We start from the raw sequence: 20845 nt of genomic DNA, 5'->3' as shown, positions 1-20845 counted from the left end.
CAGTGAAACTGGATGACCCATGCCTAATTGTGCAAAGTCACTAAATGGAAAGCAATGCCATGCAAGTTGTGGCATGGTACTGCTAATGAAGGAATTCAGCTTCTTGCAGCTGCAAAACTCCACTTGCCCCAGGCTATTTACAGGCAGCCAGTACCACCAAAATCCAGAACTCAAGGATAAAATATATACTTAAAATGCTAGGAGAGGCTGCATGCCAAAAAAAGGAATTACTAAAAGAGAAGCATAAATAAAGTCTAATTTCCCATGGACTGGTTTCTCACTGTTTACTGCAAGCACCAATTTAGTTTTTTTCTTCTGCTTGGGTCACTTATTGGGGGATCTCTCCTATACAGACTTTCTAATAAGATTCAAGTCTACGCTGTACCTTTTTCATAGGTTTGGCACATACACAATTGCTGTCTCTTTTCCTTTTACTCTTCTATCCACACATCATCAGAACAGAAATTATCTTCTAGATGGCTATCACGGTGTTAAATTTCATTTGAAAGGTCATTGGAAAGGGACACAGTGACTCAGTATAAGCATACATGACTCATTTCCATAGGAAACCAGGCTCAGAAATGGAAGATTTACAAGGAAAATGAGCTGCACTTTGGCTCAAAGCAATATACTCACTGGAAACATCAGAGTTTGCTGAATATAAAAAAAATTATCTGTATATATTGGTCCTCACCTTGGGTGTTGTAAATCCTCAGAGCTCCTCAGAAGTCACTGGGTTTATATTCATTAATATCTGTAGCCCACTAATTTCATGTTTATATTCCATGTGTCAGCTGAGGGAGTATGAGAGCATCACTAGACACACGTGTGAGCCCAGGCATGTGTATGCACAAGGATATGTACACTCAGGTATCACACAGAGCATTCACAAGGACACGTCACAACAACTCGTCCCACAGGACCCAGATTTGCACCCACGGCAAGGCCACAGCTGCGTCAAACTTGTAGAGATCAAGCTGCCCAGGGAAAGATGGGGGAGTGTGACAATTTGCAAGACACTTTTCTACCTCTTTTTCACAAGTGCATAAAAGCAGCTTTCTGGTGGACCACTTGAAAGTCACCTCCACACATCTGAAACTTGGCCGAGGATCTCAGCCTGCCTTTATTACTGCGCAACTCTATTAAAGCTCTCAGTGGAACCGATGAGTGAATATCCCAGCCAATTTTACTTTTTGTATTAAAAAAGAAAAGCATACACTAGTCTATTGAAAATCATTTTAAAGAATTTTAATCATAGCAAATGTGTCTGAACAGTTCTCATAAAATCAGTGCTTCCACATATACAAAGGACAGGACTCCAGAGATTGACCTACAAAAAATACAGGGGAAGAAAGGGCAATGGAATGGGTTGGATACAGCAACATTTAAGATACGTTTTAGGACAGGCAAAGCAAGCAAAGAACGCTTCCACAAACATTCAGAGTTATTGACAGCACTTTGATTTCACCTTTATAAAGCCAATATTTGGCAAGGTTTTGACAAGGCAGCCTAGCAGCTCATGTATTGGTAAGGGCCGCGTAGACCTTTGCAAGAAAAGAAGGGGGAAGCCTTCTAATACTATGTTATACGTGTTCTTGCCTCTGAAATGCATCAAGGACTTCAGCTCACAGCCACCAAACACAGCCAGCCTGCTTACTTAGCTAGAACTAAGAGGAGGGGATGGATCCTACAGCGAGCAAACAAACATATAAAACAGTATAAAACAAGGAGCAGAGGTGGTGGTGGTAGGGCTGCAGAAGACCTGTGTAGTACCCATGCACCCAAGGCTAGACTCAACCTTCTTGGCTTCTGGTGCAACCATTAATGAACCTGGAGGCCCAGAGTGGTAGAGGACTGTCACAACCAGGCAGTGCAGGGCATGCCTGCCTTCTTTCTCAAAACCAGAACCAGACCTCCATTCAGTTCTTGCTTTAACTGATGGACTCAGTGCATGAATACATACACATCTTCCCTCCAGTGTTGAGGGAGAGAACTAGCTCACTCCAGAGCTACACTTCAGGATGCTCCTGCTGACAATATGACCGTTCAGTATTTTTCCTTTGCCTTTTTGTTTTAACACCTGTCAAAGTTTATTTGCCTTCACCAAAGTAAGAAAATGTCTCCCCCCCCTTTCCCTCTCCCTTAGTAATGCAGAAACCTTTGCCAACAAGGCTAGCACAAGGACAGGCCCTATGGGACAGGTTTGTTAGAATCACAGATCGCTGAATATCCAAAGTTGGAAGGAACCACAAGGATCATAGAGTCCAACTCCTGGCTCCACACTGGACCACCTAAAATTCAAAGCCTAGGTCTGAGAGCGTTGCCCGAACACCTCTTGAGCTCTAGTAGCTTGGGGCCATGACCACCGCCTGTTCCAGAGCCCGACTTCACCTCTGGTGAAGAACCTTTTCCAAAAGCACAACCTGACCCTCCCCGACACAGCTCCGTGCTGTTCACTTGGGCCCTACACCACACTTTCAGCATCTTTGGTGTTATTAGGGCTGCTGCAGCAGAAGTCACCTGAACTAACTGAAAGGAGCTTGAAATATCCATTGAGAAGCTGGCAGGCAGCACCTCCAGAGAACACATGCAGTTGCGCAGTCAGCCCTGCCCTTTCCACTGCCATCCTGTGCCACACCAGCCTGCTGGTCCCAGACCACAGGGATCATTGCCTGGATCTACAGCAGGGAGATGCTCCTTCTGTGTTTTCCAGCAGCTATGGACCTCATCTCCTTACTCCCAGGACTTACAAATATTTTTCTTCTCAAATGTCTTCTGCTGAGCAAGCTGTAGGCTCTAGAACAGGAAGCCTACTGGGATTCATTTGGAGCACAGCTGAAATTGAGGGGCACCTCCTCTTTCTTAAATAGATCCAGAACAGATGGTCTGTCAAACAAGGCCTGAATTAAGATCAGTTTTACTCTTCTTTTTGTTTTTCCTAGTTCCTGTTTTTGTTTTTCCAAAGCAATTATAAGCAAAATGAGGCTGGGGAAGGTGGTAGAAGGATGAGAAATACTTTTTAGAGCCTAGCACAAGAGAATCTGAGCAGCACGCTAGGCCTCAGCCTAGAACCCTGCAACCAGCGGCCCATTTTGGTAATTTCTTACCTGAAGCTGAATGAAAGGACAGGTTCTTCAGTTCACAGGATAGGAGGTGGCTGAGAGAACTCTACATTTGTGACAGCTTAGCTGAAGGATCCTCAGAGAAAGGTTCTCACATTGCTTTCAAACATTGGAATCCTATCTATTGCAAAACAACCATAAGTTCCATGCTCTAACCTGAGATGTGCTCGACTACTCTCTTCCAGCAAGAATGTTCCCAGTGTGTCCCTACTGAGCTGTTGTTCCAGCAGAGGTTTGTGGCATATGACAGCCATGTTCCAGACTGTTCAACACCTGCCCCAGGACACCTCTCCCCTTGGGCCATGCAAGCAAATGTGGCTATGGTCTGCACAGAAGTGATATAACCAAACTCTCATCTTCCTTTTGCAGAAGTCAGGTCACTGACCCAATCAAGGATTTCAAAGTCTCTTCAGGAGAGGGATAATTTGCCCTCAAAATTGGTAAATATCTTCTTATGAAAGGCTGCTTGCTGTACATCTATAAAACAAGGACTGCCACTGCGTATAGGACATATGACAAAGATCCTCACAGGCTGAGTCCACTAACAGCTTTAAATGAGGTATGAGACCCAAGTTTGATCTCTGAGAACTGACAACCGTAGCTGATTCTACATCCAGTGCTCTTGATGCTCAGAACCCCAAAAGTCCAGGCTTTGCACATTTCAGCAAGCATTTCAAGTTTAATAGGCAGCACGCGACATTTCATTGAGATTTTGGTGCTACTGCAGTTTTCATCTGTTAGGCTTATGAGGTATTACAAAACAGAAGCACAAACACACATTTGGAAACTCAGCAGACCTAATCCAAGCCATGAATATGGGTTTTCTTCTTTTTCCCCCTCCCCCACCAAACAAAGTAGAATCCCAAAACTGATGTCACTGATGCACTAGAACTACAACAAAAGGAGCTGATAACGAGGAATCTTATTTCTAAAATTTGGTTGTGCAAATGGTTTCTAGTCTCTGATTTGCTTTGCCCCTTGTTTTGGTGTTGCTTTTTTTCCCCAGAAAATATTAGGGCTATAGTATTTTGAAAGGTATAATAATCCAAAACAGTTATTTACAGAGTACTGATGACGATGGCAGTACACTAAAGGGGTATTACCAATTTATTACATTACTCTGTATGAAGCCCCAGAGATGTTCCTATTTGTGTGGAGACTTGTTATCATCACTGAAAACGCCATAGAAATCTCAGGTACACTGAGATAGGTTTCTCCTTGCAAATCTGCAGGAAAACAGACTGGCAAAGCAATGGGCAGGAGAAAAGGAAGCAGGAGATGGCAGTCTCACAAGGAAGCAGTGCAAAGTGCTTTCTAGGCTCCTTGTTACAACGGACAAAAGAAAGAACCCAAACCCAAAGATGTCGGGCATCAGCAATAACAAACACATGCAGCATCTAGAGTATTAAAAAACATCCTCATTTATCCACTACTCCTCGACAACATTTCTCTCAATCCCTGGGGTTCACTGGAGTTGCTTCGTGCTTGCTGTGCCTGGATGGCTGCCGACAGACATTCAGTGTTGTTGCAATGGTTTGTTTATCACAAAGCTACGCTCCTTGCTGGTAACATTTTACAACTCTTATCATGCTGTTCAATCCAGCTACAACTGTCCAAACCTTGTCTTCTCTAAACCAGATGAGGTCAGAAAGGAAAAGAAAGCACAGCACATGTAGCCACTACAGTTAGCCAGTTTAGCAAAGACAATCATTAAGCAGGGATTCTGTTGTATCAACCTGTAGGTTTAGCAAATCCCTCAGCATTTCAAAACAGCAGGAGAAAAGCTATTAGAATTCAGTTTATTTTTCCAGAGTTCTTTAAATCATCATCACTCTGGATTCTTAGGATATCTTCTGCCATGGGCTGGGACTGCATGCTTTTACTTTTTTTTTATTTTCTTCCATGATTTAAAAATTGTCAGCTACATACAATCGGCAATTAAAAATAAGAGTTACAAAAATACAGGTTTCTACATTCAAACGCCTGAAAACAGCTGCCTTGGGGATTACAGAGCCTCTCCTACACAATATGCTTTGAAATAGCAATATCCTCTTCCCCAAAGCACAGCTGATTACTTCAGTTTCTAAAAGAATTAGTCAGATTAGCAAAGTTAAAAAAAAAAAAAACCTAAAGGTGAAGACCACCTCTCTTCAAGAAAGCATTTACTGTGTGGCCAGATCCCTTCACCTTCCTTACATTTAATGCTTTAGCTCTTGCTCAGTATATTAACCTGAATCATGTCCCAAGCATTTCAGTAAATTTCTTAAGCAAATATTTGAGATACATCTGTGACCGTTATTCCAAATAATTTAAGCAAGAAATTATTCATTTGCATTTCAGTCAGCAAATTGGCTGTGCCTGGAGACTGAGCTTCCTTTTATTCTCCCAGTCAGCCACGTGCATGTGGCACACGACAAGCTGCTTTGAAAGTACTGTAAGATCTACTGCTGTTCTTCAGTTCTTCAAAGTGAAAGCACATAGTTTTTACAACGCTGAAGCACCTTGCAGGGGGTGGATTTTTTTTTTTTTCCCCCCAGATCTTGAGGCACATTCTTACCCTCTTAAGCACACGCAAACACCAATGCTTCAGGTCTGGGCAGTGCACACAGAGGCCTATGGGGCAATTCCAAAACCAATCAGCATGGTGACAGCACACGCACATCCTTTCATCATTCTCAAGATGGGTGAACCAGTAACCTTGAGCAAGAAGGTCGAGTTTCTCAATTTATCTATTTACTCCATCCCAAGAACCAAAGCAGAAGGTCACAGACCGTTCATCTGATCCTCCCGTTTTATATCTCATAAGTACAGTAGCAGTACAAAATAGCTGCTTCTTTTGTTTATACCTTCTCAGGTCTAAGAGGTTCAGTAAATCCTATCCTCAGCTGTTTGGAATTAACAACTCTCATTACCAACTTCATGATTTGTCCTGGGAGATGGCCACCTGCTTTTCTTAAGATCAGTCAACACACATGCAACTAAAACAGGCTTTTGTTTTCGACAGTGCAACAGATCTGCACACACTGAGCATTCAGCACTTTGCTTCTTTTTTATCCCATCTTCTTCCTGTTGAACTTCTGTTTAGCTTGTACTGAGCTTCAGCAATGCACTGGCACCCTGAAGTATTCCCTGTCCACTCATCAAGCTTTTCAGTTATCTCTGTGCTCATACATGCAGGGGCTCAGTGCATTCCCACAAGTCCCCATCTCATTGCCATGCTTATGTGCCTCAGGATGGTACAAATGAGGACAGGGGAAAGAGGCTTATGCAGATCTGAAGGGCACTGTGGGAAGGATAGGAAGTATTTTTTTCTGGCTGTGGATCTTACCTATTCTCTCTGAATTGCTTTAGATGTATATGAACTTGTTATCACAAAAATTATAGGAATTACTTAGAACTGGGAATTTATTGAAGCATAAGGAAACGCTTGAAAAAAATGCACTTATTAAGCCTTAAATTTCACTGAACTTCAAAGGTAATTTTTTTCATTAAAGATGCTCAAGGCAACTTTAGAAACGTCTGCAAAATCATTGACTTGAGGATGAAGCAAGCAGCTTTGTTTGTTGACACAAGCATGCAAGAGGCAAAGTGACAAAGAGAAAGAACAGAACAGCCCCAGCTGTCAGGCCCACGGACAGCATACAGCATGTGAAAGGTCACTAAAACATGCTGTAAATCCACTGCAGCATTGCCAGGCAATCTCACCCTGCAGAAGCTCTTGCACAAAAACACTGCCTCCAGGGCCAACTGATACTTCGACAGCCTCCTGGATGATGCTGGGACTCATTTGCTCCCATGCAACCTCTTCCTCCCTTCATCCCTGCTTTGCCCTCATCCATCCATAGAAGAAGTCTGGAAAAATACAAATCTCATGCCACACTTTATGTGCAACGAGAATAAGGAAATTGTGTATTATTTTTTTTCTTTGATTTTAGCCCCATTGTGATGATATTTGGTACATTATGAATGTACCAAAACCAGTACAAAGTCAGTCATCCTTGTTCCAGAAGACCTATTACAAAGGCGGCCCAGGGCTCATGGCATTACCATGACTGGGAGGGCTGAGCAGGGTGCTCATCCTTGCAATGCATGTCAAGTCAAGGCCAACAGACCCTCATTTCCATGAACACAAAGTGTACTTAAAACTTTTAAATCATCTGATTAATCAGAAAAATCTGCTGCATGGCTTAGTAGTCTTCAGCTCTAATTTCATACTGCATGGTAATTAAATGTGAAAATCCTTTTATCATTTACTACAACCCACACTTAACACTTTGCCTTAAAACACTAAGAATCGAATTTCAGCCAACCCCTCATAAAAAAAAAACAGTAATTCTGCCAAATTCCCATCCATGTTCTTGATGGCAAAGTAACAGAGGTACCATAATTCATTTGGTATCATTCTTTTCCTGCTAATGTTTTATTCAGACTGAGCTTCATTAATAAAGATGAAACTTTGGACTCATGATTGCTCCATGTTCACAAAACATTCAGACTCCTTTACATCATGGTTAAGCATGAAGAATCACTGAACACAATTTCCTAAAAGAAATCCCGCATACCAAAATTGCATATTTTGAATTTTTAAAATTCACTAAGCCAAATTTCACAGAGTGAATCCTAAAATCTGTTTGCCAGGAAAGCACAAGCCAAAAATGGAAGTCAGGGCCCTCCAGGATAACAAAGAAGCTGGACCCCAATGCACACATCCTTCCCATTAAACAAGCTATTAAATACACATTCACAGAGCAATTTGTTCTAAAAATGCAGGTGCATTTGGAATTTCCCACAACTGCTTTCCATCTAATTTTTGGCTGCTCAGACAGCACTCGAGTCACAGTTAAGTCTCTTTGTCTTTTTTGTTTGGTGGAACTCAGCAGTGACTTTGACTTCTTACTGGACAGCAGGGAACAAAAATTAGCGCAGAAGTGGATGATTTTCACACAAGTCCAAACGTCTCCATAGCGAAAACATACAAAGACAAGGAAGCTTTTTTAAAAAAACAAAAAAAACAAAACTGATCCAAACTGTGTTTATAGCAGTATCACTTTTCAGTGCCAGGAATTGGACCGTGGAATGGGACAGACTGCACTGCATTTTTAACGCAGGATGACTATTGACATACTTGAGAAACATTAACACTGTACATGACACCAAACTATTCAGTTCTCTTCTGTACAAGTCAGCAGATAATGCGAGGTGATCCAACATGATGTGGCAGCTGCACATTTAAAATAATCGTCACAGGCTAAAGCCAGAACAAAAACATCTCTAGCAATTCTGTTAAAAAAAAAAGGAATAACATACACACTACACACACGCGCACACACGCGGACAAAAATCTTGAGGTTTTGCTTATTGCTCTTACACAAGGCTGTAAGCAGGTAAATGTCTGGATCAGAAATTAGGTCAAACATGCATTTCAGCAGGCATAAAAGTACAGGAAATTCGTATTAACAAAACAATCCGCTGCATTATGTAATACAGGATGGTATTCTGTTAATATAGTACGTCATTGACACCGGATAAACTCTACGTCTGCCTGTTGTACAACGTGTTATGCAGTGTGGTATTTTAACCTAATTTCTGATTGCTCCTTCATCCTGCGCTCTCCATGTGGGGATGAAAAGGGGCAGTTTTCAAGACAACTTCTCTGCAACGCAGAGAAGCCTTGGCCTCAAGAGCTCCAGTGGGGCAGGTACAGGCAGCACGAGGTTAGGGTTAATGCCGTATCTCCCAGGCCTGCTCTATGACTGCTTCATGTCTTTATGCAGTCATCAAAAACTCGGATAAACAAATGCAGAAGTTGATGCAAAATGCTTCCGCGTTGTTCTCAGAGCATCTTCCAGCTATGCTATGTACTCCTCGTTTAAGCATGAATTGCCACAGGGGATAAGGCAGTAGAGGGCTGAGTCCTGTATCTGGTCACTTCCTTAAGAGTCTATAAAGGCAAGAGCTTTTGGTGAACTGGCTTTTCTTCACATAACAAGCAGCATAGCATGGATGTCTCCAGAAACCTGGCTACCTACTGGGAACGAGAGACTAACACAGTCACAAGACGCATTCTGGAATTTCTGTCGTTCCCTACTGCAACCAAATCAAACGTGCTGCTGAGAGATGTCAATGTATTACAGTTCTTGTAAGTTCAAGGCATACTGCACATCGCCTTGCACAAAAAAAAGGCATTGAATTTGTTATCTGAGGATTACGTTGTTGTTTTTTTCTGCGCTATGAATATATATGACAGTAGATAAAAAAAAATCAGCGCAACAGTTCCTCTCCAAACGTGACCATACAGATACCATAACAATTAAGCACCATATGTTTATGCTTTCCTGCAGTTAACAGAAATTAAGGAAGAAAATGGTGGTGTGGGAACCAGAAGGGGAAGAAATCCAGCACTAAGTCAGAGGTACGTTCTTTCAAATTCTAGTTGAGAATGTTTACTGTGAACCAGACACAAAATCAGAAAACCACCACCATCTGCAAGGCCAACCTGGGCACTGTACAGTCAAAATTATGTTCTCTGCTGTTACAACCTTGAGCAATCTCTAATTAATTACTAGAGAGAGCACTGGGAGGACGACAAGCCACTCTTCAGGGAGATTACACCTAGGCAATTGCTCGTACTTCGTACTTGCAAAAAGAACCAGTGCTAATCAATAGGATTTTCTGTCTTAGTAAAGGCCTGTTATGTGCCTTTCAATCTGATCCTTAAATCTCACACAGATTTCAGCATTCACACTCACCAATTCACACAGAGCTCCATTTAAGCTACAAACAGTGCTAACTAAATCTAGTGGAGCAAGGTGCTGCTGAAATGCAGGTTCAGGAATTTGGCTCATTCTGAGTAGAGAACTGCAAATAACTGGGAGTTTAGGACATTCATAGGTGGACAGGGATATTTCCTGTGCTTTTTCTTCAGATCTGTCACAACGAAGACCAACATTTATATGAAATGTAGCAAAAGGTCTCCATTATGTCCACCTACTCATTTTGACACCAGGACAGCCACAGTGATTTAGGAGGGACAGCACAACCCAGAAGAGGGTTTGGTTGGCCTGTGTTCTTCTTCCAGCTCTGTCACCGCCTCTTACACAAAAGCGTAAAGACTACACAGAAGGGTCCTTGGTCTGTTGGCATGGTGAGGCTTCCTTAAAGCAACTTCTTTTTTACACCACCTCTGGGTGAGCAGCTGTATCTCCTGTGAGACAGGGAGTCAAAACAGGTGTCCATTTTTCTAAAAAAATTAAGAAAACCCAACCTCTAGAAAAACAAAAGGAAGAACAATTTGCTGTCACGTCCTTGCAGGAAGGAATCCTAGGACTTCTCATGACCCACTTCTTCACTAATGGCCATGAAGGCCAGGTCTGCAGGAAGCCCTGTTGCCAAATCAGAGGTAAAACAGTATGACTAATGTTCACCATTCAGAGTCATTCTTCATGTGAAGTAGGTTAGGCAGAAACGTTTGGCTGCATTGTTAAGTACTCCTCCTAGGCTCACTTTGCTTCCCTGCTCAGAACCTCCTTCTAATAGAAGATTCTGGAAACGCCACTTCCCCATAGTTGAAAACAGTGGGGAAAATCAAACATAGAGGCAAAAAAACCACACACCACAGAACCAAGCGGTTGCTTGTAAAATGTTTCCTTTTAAAAACTATGGTACAACCCCCTAACTTAGTTTAATTAATGTGCAGTTTAAAACATATAAAATGTCTTACCAACTAAATGATTTCGGTTTTACAAGTCTCCCCCTTTCCCCCCCCAATTAAAAAATAACACGTGTGGGTTGGTAGCGAACACTTTTCACTGAGTCACGGGCCACTTCTCCTTCAATTCTACATGGAGCAGTTCTGATTTTGAGCTATCGTGGTGAGAGAAGAGCTCATACCGCATACTTTACAGTATAACCAGCTACGCAGATGTCTTTAATCTCATAACACAATAGAAATCGCTGTAAATTACAGTCCCTTTGATAAATGATTATGGTGACGCATGCAGTCCTCCTCAGTGCCGTTCCCACCAGACAGGGGACACAGGTTTCTCCACCGGCTGCCGAGGGCTGTGGCTGCGCCGGCGCACCACCACCTGGGAACAAAGTGTCCTGCAGTCATCGGCCAAAGCTGCGGTGAATTGTCTCACTCGATACCACCACCACCACTACCACCACCAACCCAACCCCTGGGTGAGCAACCCCGGGGCGGCCCCCCACCCCTCAGCCGCATGAGATCACCGTGAAGCGCTTGGAAATGCACGACATGTTGTGGAGGACGATGCCCAGGAGAAAGACCAAGACGCAGGCCACCAGGATCACAGTGCAAACCCCCGACCAGGTGGAGCTCTTCACCACGCCTCGGCGGTCAGGCTCTTCCGCACCCGCCTCGGCAGGAAGGCCGCCCTGCAGCGGCTGCTGCTCGGCCGGGATCGTCACCACCGCCAAGGACTTCTGCTGGCTGCCGGGCAGGAGGCGGCAGCCGATGTCTCCCGGCAGCATGGCCCTCTCCTTGGAGAGGGGCAGGGGCAGCATGTAGCACCCGTTGCTGGGGAGTTTGATGAAGACAGGGGTGTGCTCAGAGGTGTGGGGGATGGCGATGACGGCGATCACCTCGGGGTCATCGGGCAGCTGCGACACGGAGTAGCCCGGCGGCAGCTTGGTGATGCCGCGGCACCAGGGACACCGCAGGTCCTTCTGGCTGGTCCTCATCTGCTGCAGGCACACCGAGCAGCACGTGTGCTTGCAGTCCAGCAGCTTGGGCCGCCGACGTGGGCTGTAGTAGTTGAAGCAAATCTGGCACTCCAGCAGGGAGTCCTGGGACAGCGTCTCCATGGTGGCTGGCACAGTGCAGGGAGGCACCACCAGCCTGGTGGGAGTCTGGCCACACTGCCCCACAGCCACCTTCAACCGCTGCTTCTTAAGAAGGCTGGGAAAAGCGCAGGGAAACCTCCAGCCCTTCAGCACCTGAGGCAAACAGAGAAATGTGAATCAGAGGGTTACTGACAGGAACCTGAGGAAACAAGAGCCTGGCTACAGGTGAGTGAAAACTAGAGCTGACTTTGTAAGGTGAAGAGAGACAAATCTGCAACCCTTAACAAGCAAGTATTATTTTGTCAGCTTTACCAAACTAATCATGATGGCCAACATTCACCCTTTTCTCGCAGTTATAAAATCACTACCAACCCTTCAGACTTCCACTCATATTTATGCCTGTGAAAGGAGAGGCTATGGTCCACGAAGCAGGTCCTTCAGCATCCACCTCCTATTTTCTGAACTTTTCAGCCCTTTCTGCACTGTAACAATTCTTCTCATTTAGTCCTTTAAAATCCTGAGCATTTTAGCTATTTGGCCCAACCACTAAGTCTGCATGCAAGGTGGAAGGAAAAAAAAAATTTTTAACAGATGCATTTCCACAGGCTCCTGAACTTAAAATGCATACATGAATGAGCAACCACCTAACTACATTGAAACACCCACGCTTGTGCGCAACAGAAAAGAATGATAAGTTAGCTCTTCAGTTAAATTAACTGTGGGCCTGGTTACACGAACAGCTTGTGAAATAAACCTTATCCCTGACAAAGGCATCCCCCAAGGTGAAAGGCTCTGCTGAGAACCCAGGGCTGCAGCACACCATGGAGAATGCACGGCACTGAAAGCAAGCTGTTGTTGACCTTGTTCTGAGCTAGTCATTGAAGAATGTTTCCTTGCACTTCCCCACTTACTCCTTACAGCTATGCAAAAAGAGGCAGCTGTATTTACTTCCACAGTGAGTTGTTTAGCCTTGTTTGATTTCAGCCACTCCAACGCATGGTAAATATGAAGGGGAGATATTATTACAACTTTTTGCTCCGCCTTCCTCGCTGTATTTGAAGAAGTATCAGATCAAATTTGCATCCAGATAATACAAGAAAACAAACCCAAAATATTTGTGTGAGGACCTTTTACCCAACGCAGTTAACACCGCAGCTGTTGGAGGATTTTTTTCCCTTCAGAGTTATTTCTTGTTCTCTCCTCCAGGTCATAGCAACTAGAGTGCAACACGCTAATCAATAGGTGACACCAGCAGAACAGAAATAATGTCATTCAAGAATACAAACCAGGCATAAACATGGGGTTTGCAATGCAGGGTAGGCCTCTGGACTACAGTGTCCCACATCCTGCCAATATTTGAGCTGGGAAAATAAAATACACATCATCTCTTCAGATGTTAACGACTTGTCACTGGCTGGCAGCGCTGGCCCTGATGCTGATTTTGTAACAGCAGTGGATTTTGGCTCACAAAATGCTTCAACAAACATGCAGTGACAGTCCTGACTCATGAGAGAGCAGGGGCTAAGGTTATGAAAGCTGGAGCTTGTGGGAAAAGGCACGTTCCAGCCATGGGAATGACCATCTGGGGATGCTTTGCCTAAGACCCTGGCCAGCGTGAAGCCTGCACAGGGACTGGGGCAAGGAGCCCAAGCCCCAGCCTCACACTGCACAAGGCATTAACAGATAACGCGCGTGCAAACTGAGCCTAGCACTAACATGGAGGGGGCTCTGCATTCACAGGTCGTGTGCAGGCTGCAACCAAGGGAAAGGAGCAGAACGTGAGGAAAGGACTAATCTTTTGCATCACTACCTCCACATCCCTATGGCAAAGACAGGCAGAAGAGAGACTGGAAGAAAGGATCTTCAAAAGACTGGTATGCACCAGAGCAAGAAAAATGGGAGTGCCAGGCACCTCCTAGCTGAAAAAGAGTAAGAGGGAAAGGCCAGATTAGAAACAAGTTACAAGAACTCAGGAAGGGATCTCACAAGTCACCAGACCCAGTTTTCAGTGATTAACCAACCACATGCGATCCAGCAGTTATATACAAAATCTTCACAGTCATGCATTCCCAATGACAAATGAGATCAGACATTAAAAGATGCAACTCCAGTGTCCCAGAGATAGTCCTAGGCGTCAGCAGAACTGTTAAAAAAGCGTTATAATAATACTGCAATATTATAATGAGAAGTAGAATATTATTATGAGACTAGTGAAATTCGCTGACCCCATTTAGCTGTCACCTGTAACCCCTTCTCTCCAGCTACAGTGCTCAGGTTAAACTAGTTTCTATTGATCTTCAAGCAATTGAGATCATCTCATTTTCTTCTGACCTCCTACTCTTGCTCAGGAGTTCTATATTCATACGCTATCGAGCCCTTCATCCCTGTTGCAGTGACATTCTTAAGGCAGAAGATCAGTGCTAGGAGAGAAAGAAGTGAGATATTCAGAACTGAAAAATGAAATAAAAGTCACCTCCAAGCAAAGAGTGTCCAAGAAAAACTAAAAAAAAAATCCATCCCAGCAAAAAGTTCTTGGCTCGTCAGAATGCTAAGTAATGGTGTGAGGCATTCCTCCAAGAGATCCAAGTTACAAAGCACTGGCGCTATCTAAGGGAACAAGGGAAAAAAAAAAAAAAGAGCGGAGTCAAATTAAAAGGTTATGATGGGACCTAGGACCTGCATGGTATTTGGGCTCAGTGATCCTTACAGGTCTCCTCCAGCTCGGGATATTCTATGATTCTACAATATATTTGTAGAACATGCTGTGAGCGTGACAGTCCCATCTTGAACTGGTGTTGAATCAAAGAAACAGTCACTTCCAACCGTATCTTCAAGTTATGTACTTAATTACAAACATTGCTGTGAAGAGCAAAGTTGCATAGTGCATATGTCTATTCCAAATCATGACATTTCTTTCCCCCAAAGCCTCAAATAACAATCAGAGATATATTTTGACAGATTAGTGTAACATCCTGTAAGTGGAGGCTGGTATGACTCCTTCAGAACATGTCTAAGGACAAGTTAAATGGTAGTCACAGCCATCAAACCCCTTGGTCTTTGCAGACGCTGATGAGCTTGCCTTCCCCAAAACTCAATTATCTAGTTCAGTAGGTGAAATGCAACTTCGCTCCCAACCACGCTGAAAGCCCCGCAATACTCCTGCACTCTGCCACTCTGGTTTAGTGATAGAAGAAAGTCAAGCCATCACCTACAGTCAGAATTCAACCCCACAGTATCTATTTGCTTTGTTCCACCGTACACAGTTAGGAAGGAAAAAGCCACACAACTCTCTTGATACTGTTCTACCACTTTACTTCAACAGCTAAGCGAAGAGTTAATGCTGCAGTAACCTCCTCCTGGGCAGAGGGCTGAGCTGTCAGGTTTGTGATCAACAACTCTGCACTAGCTGGAGGTACTGAGCTATCACAGGTGAGCACCTTGCTCAAAGCTTACTCAGACCGTCCTCTTCCTGGTGCTTCCAGCACACAGACCAGGAGGCAGCCAGCCTGCAGATGAAGGCAGTGCTGGCTTCAGCATCAGACATAAACATTGTTTTGTCATTGTTTGTGCTTGTCACCCAATGACAACCATGGGGGCTGCTGGCAGGAAAACCGGGGGGGGGGGGGAAAAATCAAGAAAGACTCCGTGGGTCTTTAAGAGAGACAGAGTTACGTTCATGTGGATATGGGCACGCATGTGGGAGGGAGGGCTGGGGAAGATCACAGTGAAACCATATGCACAAAGGCAACTGCAATTAGTAACTCTGCCTGGCATAAACCTGACAGCAACTGGAGCTCCTCAGTGCTGAGATCTATCTAGTAATATGAACAAAAATTAACAGTTGAGTACGAAAAATGCTCCAAAATTCAAGTATCAGACAGGTGCAGCAGCAGCAGAGGAAGTGAGGAGACAAACCTGCAAAGCAGCATCAGGAAACCCCCCTACCTGCCCCTTCATCCTTGCTCCGGCTTCCACAGTGCTGCTGATGGCCACTGCAAGGAGAGATTCACACACACAGAGACTGCTCTCAGGAGAGGAGACCCAGGGAGAAACCTGAGAAAGTGATGAACTGAGGGTGGCTCACTGCATGACACAGAGGCCCGCCTTGCAGATTGAGGCTGCCCTCTGAGGAGTCTTAAAGACTTGAGAAAATGCCACGATTCGAGAGCAACACAGACACAAAGCTCTGGAGAGTAAAACATGGCTCTCAGCTGTTTGCCATTCATGCCGTCTGTTCTGCCAATACCTTGTCAGAGGCTGAGGAAGGGGCTCAAGCTCTCTTTTTTTGAGAGAAGCCAGGCATACTGTGGCACCAGCTTCCTACTTCCCAACAAATTGAAGGGGGAAAGGACATTTGTTGCAGATCCCAGCTTCCCAAACCAACACAGAGAGGTGTTGCACAAGGCGTACAAAAGAAGGTTGCTGCAGCTAGTGCAACACAGCTACAGCTAGAGGAAAGAGAAAGCAAAGAGGCTTGATTAAAATTAGGTTTGCTGCAAAGAATGTTTGCACAAACACCAACTATAAAGCTATCAGAAAAGGCAGTTATTTTCGGAACCCGGTGCAAAGACGGACATTAAACATCCACTGGATGTGAGATGGACAACAAGTTCAAGAACACGACAATGACAAATCACTGCCTGTTAACAGAGTATAGACATGTACTGGACAGCCCCAATGACTAAACAATGGAAACCACAGCCTTGCAGCAGCACAGCCTCCACCAGGGAATGAAGAACTATCTTCACACATATTTCTAACTTATTAAGGCTCCAAATTATACCAACGTGAAAGCCACAAAAAGATATTTTAATAATGCCCATGGAATTTAATACAATTCACAGAAGATTAAATATCATATCACATTGTTAAAGACTGGCTCCAGGGCATGCTGGTGCAGTTAGCTGATCACTGAAAGCCTCAAATACTTTGCACAGACTTACGCATGTGTTTAGGCATGCCGTACTTGCTGCATGGCGAGGTTACTAACAGACTTTAAGCAAGGCGGTGCGCTGACAAAAATTCACCCTCCTCAAGGAAGGTTCATTACACAAACTCCCCAAACAAATTAAGAATTCTTTGACAGTATTATCCTCTATGATTTAAGACCAAGAAAGATCCACTGGGCTCAGGTGCCCTTAGGCTGGAAAGGAGACTGAGGGGGCAGCACAGAGGGGGCACTGTTCTCAACAGGGGAACTAGTTTTAAGAGCCCTCTGCCCATAGACATGGAAAGAAACGCCTGCTGCAGTCACTTAAAACTGACAGTGAAAAGGAAGAACGTAATTAATATCTGGTTGCATTTCTGCTACAACACCTCTGAATGTTTTCAGCAGATTTGTGTTTGTACAAAATGTATTAGGGCTGTCACAAATACCTAGGATGTACTACCTGATTTTCCCTGAATATCCTTCACTAAATGATCCCATTTATTTTTAGGCTGTTCTGTAGCACTAATTACCATAGTAACTGAAACAGCACAAAGATTAATTAATTTATTCAGCACAACACCCTTGTTAAGAGAGAAGTATTATCATTATTATACCCTTTCATCGTCTAAGAAAAGAAGCGCAGAGATATGAAGTAGTTGGTCCAAGGTCATGCAAACACCACTTGGGTTGCCTCAAAGCTCTTGGATAATTTCATAATTTCCCAGCTCCACTTCTCACCTCATGAGCCAGCAGGCAGAGATGGAAGATTCTAGATGGATTCTTTTTTTTTTTTTTTTTTTTTTTTGCAAAAGAGAAACAACAAGGCTCAGAAAACCACCCATTTCCCCTAATTGCTCCAATGTGGCAGCATCTCCATTTCCTGTCCAAGCTTTTCCGTTCATTGAACGTACCAGCTATTCCATGGACCATGAAAAACATGAAAGCCTGTGATCCAAAAGTTAAAGCATCTCCACAGACACAGTTCATCCATCATGAGAACTGCAACTGATAAAATGTCTGCATTTTGAGGAACGTAAAGTTAACAATAAAACAACAAATGTAATCCAATTTTCTCTTGGGAATTTCTTATTTGCCAGACACCTTCTGCCTAAGATGGACAGCTTACACCCACTATCCTTTCCATTTCGTTATTCACAATTGTACAGAAATATTGCAGAGCAAAAGCATTTCAATTTGACCAAATCCTTAGCCAGCATATGCTGGCATTGCTCCTCCAGCTTTACTCCAGCCCTTGCCAAGATGAGAACTAGGCATACATACTCCCGGATGTGTAGAACCACAGAAAATAATGCTGAGTGAAACTGTGAAATATGAGCCTGCAACATCCTACAAACTTGTGCCAGGGGATCCATGCTGACGGAGAACCTGCTCTGGGTGATCTCCATAGCACAGACTAAACAGGACAGCAGCTGGCCTGCTTCTCTGGCACTGAGCAATCAGAGGTGGATTGCTGCAAGGTGTTAACCCACTGCATTTACTTCAGGAACTGTCACCAGCCGGCTCTTCCGACAGAAAGCAAAGACATAAAGGTCCACCACACGACTGCAACCAGATGCGTAAGTTGACATTTTTGGAGCAAAACCACATCAGCTGAAAACACCAGCCTTTGGTGTTTTTATATAAACAGAGAGAGACTCACTTGCTGTACGCTGCTCCATCTCACCTCATCAGCTCTGCTGCTCCCTCCTTTTATCTGCAAACTTTGACACGTTCACATTCACCAGCTCCAAAGACCTTATTTTGGTCAAATATAATCAGGATAAGCTGCACTTTGTTCCAACAGCAAACACTACTAATCACCCATAATGTGCCTGGTCAGCAAATGATGAGTACATTTACTTACTGCTGAGTCAAAACAGTACAGCCACGGCTCACCAGAAAGTTTCACGCAGTGTTTTACCAGAGGAAAAGCTATTTGAAATCAAAATATTCCAGAGAAACGTGCCCATTTCAAGCACATTTCTTATGCCCACCCCGCCCTTCAGTAGCCCTGCAGGCAGCTGGACATGGGGACCAGGCCATGGAGCCTGACCTGCTCCTCACCAGCCCAGGGCTTCCAACGCCCACACTCTCCCCAGCCTGGAGGAGCACAAGAGATCCCCGTATGCAGGGCTGCCCAGGCCAGAAAGAGTCTTGCGAGGTACTCCTCACTGTTTCTGCTGTCTGGAAGTTCTCCTGCATGAAGGGGTGTACTGACAGGATGAGACCTGACTGTGGGCATAAAGCACCCCCAATCTGGAAACTCCTCTGCAGAGGATACTAAAGAGTTCCCTCTCAATTTGGAAATAAACAAAAACTTCAGAACACAAAGCATCACAAGTGACAGTGCTCGTTTTTAACAGCTCATTCTCACTCTAACTCTGGCAGGGCCATTAGCGCTTTTCCAGTTTTCTTGGCTGCTCTTAATTATGCCTGACACACTGGTAAACCCTAGAGTGAGAGGAATTAAGAGCCAGGTTTCTCCACCACTAAGTGACAAATCCATTTGCCATTCAAGCTGACATCAAGAGGAGTGGGGGCGGGGGCCCAGAAGAAAAGCAATCTTCTCCTCATCCGCTGACTAAAAGCCACACCGTTAGTCACTGATGGCCAGGACACATGGAACAGATGGTTGGCAAGGACGGATTTCAGCTATCTTCCCTAATTTAAAGTGAAGTCACAAATGAAGCCACGAAGGCCAAATTCCCACAACTTCACAGCTATACCCAAGCAAAGAGTAAAGTTCCGTGGACACTAAACTCATTCTAAGTAACAGCTTTTATTCGCAGTGCAGCATCTTCTTTCCAAAAAAGATTTTCACTTATCGCTACATGATGAGATTCTGTGGTATTCAAAATGTAGAGAGAGAGACCACAAAGCAACTGACCAGTTAAAATGACAAATTTGTTCTCCCATTACAGCTTTATGCTTCATCTGCCATTGATAGAATTTGCCTGATACCTGAAGAGAAACTTAATTAAAACATTCTTCCATCCCTCCCTCCCCTGCGAATCTGCTATTAGCCTTACAAAATACCACCATCCCAAAAAAATGTAATTTTAAATAAATCTCAAATGCAAATGATTCTCACTGATACAGGTCAGTGGGTGCTTGACTGGAAATCAGCTTGAAGTAGTGTATTAAGACACCCAAGTATTAGAGAAGTGAATGGTGCAGCTCTCTGAGTAGTTTTTGATAAAACCAGGTCAAAATCTGCCCGCATATCGGCTCAAACTGAGGAAGACAGAAAGGAATCAATACTCACATTTCATATACTGTTCATATAATGTGAAAACTAGAAACCCCATTTCACACTTACCTCAGGCAACTGCTTTGTGTTTCTGTCTCATACATGGGACTCACAAAGTGTGACTTCCTGAGGAAGCGATGCTGAGACCTGCACTGCTCAGCAGCCCCAGCCATGGCGCTGCTCCCAAGGGCTGGGCTGGTCTGTGTTTTGTGTGGGTGTGGGTAGGGGAGGTTTCTTCCTTTGCTTCAGCAAATAACAGAAAAAAGCAAGAGATCTAAGGGAATCAAAATAATGCACTCTTTTACATTGAAAAGGATGGGATTAAGCAACTGGAAAACATTTTATTAGAAACCTCATAATAATAATGAGTTCTCTTCTGTCACATAGACCCTAAAGAAACAGAGAAAGGTTTGAGGAAGACTACACTGGAATGGGAGCTTTAAACCTTTTTACCTTTCTCCTGAAATTTACTGAGCAAGGGAGTAAAGTCCCCCGTTTATCAAGAGAAAAGGTGCAGCAGATGTCATAACACAGAAGAATGACTTCCAAGAGCTTATCTTCACAAGAGAGCAGCCGATAGCCAGCTAGCACTGCTTCTCAAGGTCAGCCACTAAATGTCATTTCTTAATGCAGACAAATGGTGATCTTCATGCATTTGCAGCCTCTGATAAGTGCTACAACTACCCCAGGTCACGGCACTGGTCATTCTAGTTTGCAGACTACAACAAAAGGAACTGG

The 20845-nt window shown here is 44.0% G+C and overlaps 1 protein-coding gene across 1 annotated transcript; it reads right to left on the bottom strand.

Annotated features, from left to right (window-relative positions):
- Positions 5613-20429, bottom strand: RNF152 (ring finger protein 152). The gene is made up of 2 exons (XM_021387603.1): positions 20177-20429; positions 5613-12080 (listed from the first exon to the last, which is right to left on the bottom strand). Exon 2 carries the CDS (start codon positions 11946-11948, stop codon positions 11337-11339), a length of 612 nt encoding a protein of 203 aa, XP_021243278.1. The 5' UTR covers positions 11949-12080; positions 20177-20429; the 3' UTR covers positions 5613-11336.

The sequence above is a fragment of the Numida meleagris genome, chromosome 2, assembly GCF_002078875.1.
Source record: "Numida meleagris isolate 19003 breed g44 Domestic line chromosome 2, NumMel1.0, whole genome shotgun sequence".
Lineage (NCBI taxonomy): Eukaryota > Metazoa > Chordata > Aves > Galliformes > Numididae > Numida > Numida meleagris.
Note: the sequence above shows the minus strand (reverse complement) of the source record. Positions and strands in the feature narration are given on the sequence as shown.

Coding starts and splice junctions, on each gene's coding strand:
- RNF152 (XM_021387603.1), bottom strand. CDS start 11,948: ATGGAGACGCTGTCCCAGGACTCCCTGCTGGAGTGCCAGATTTGCTTC.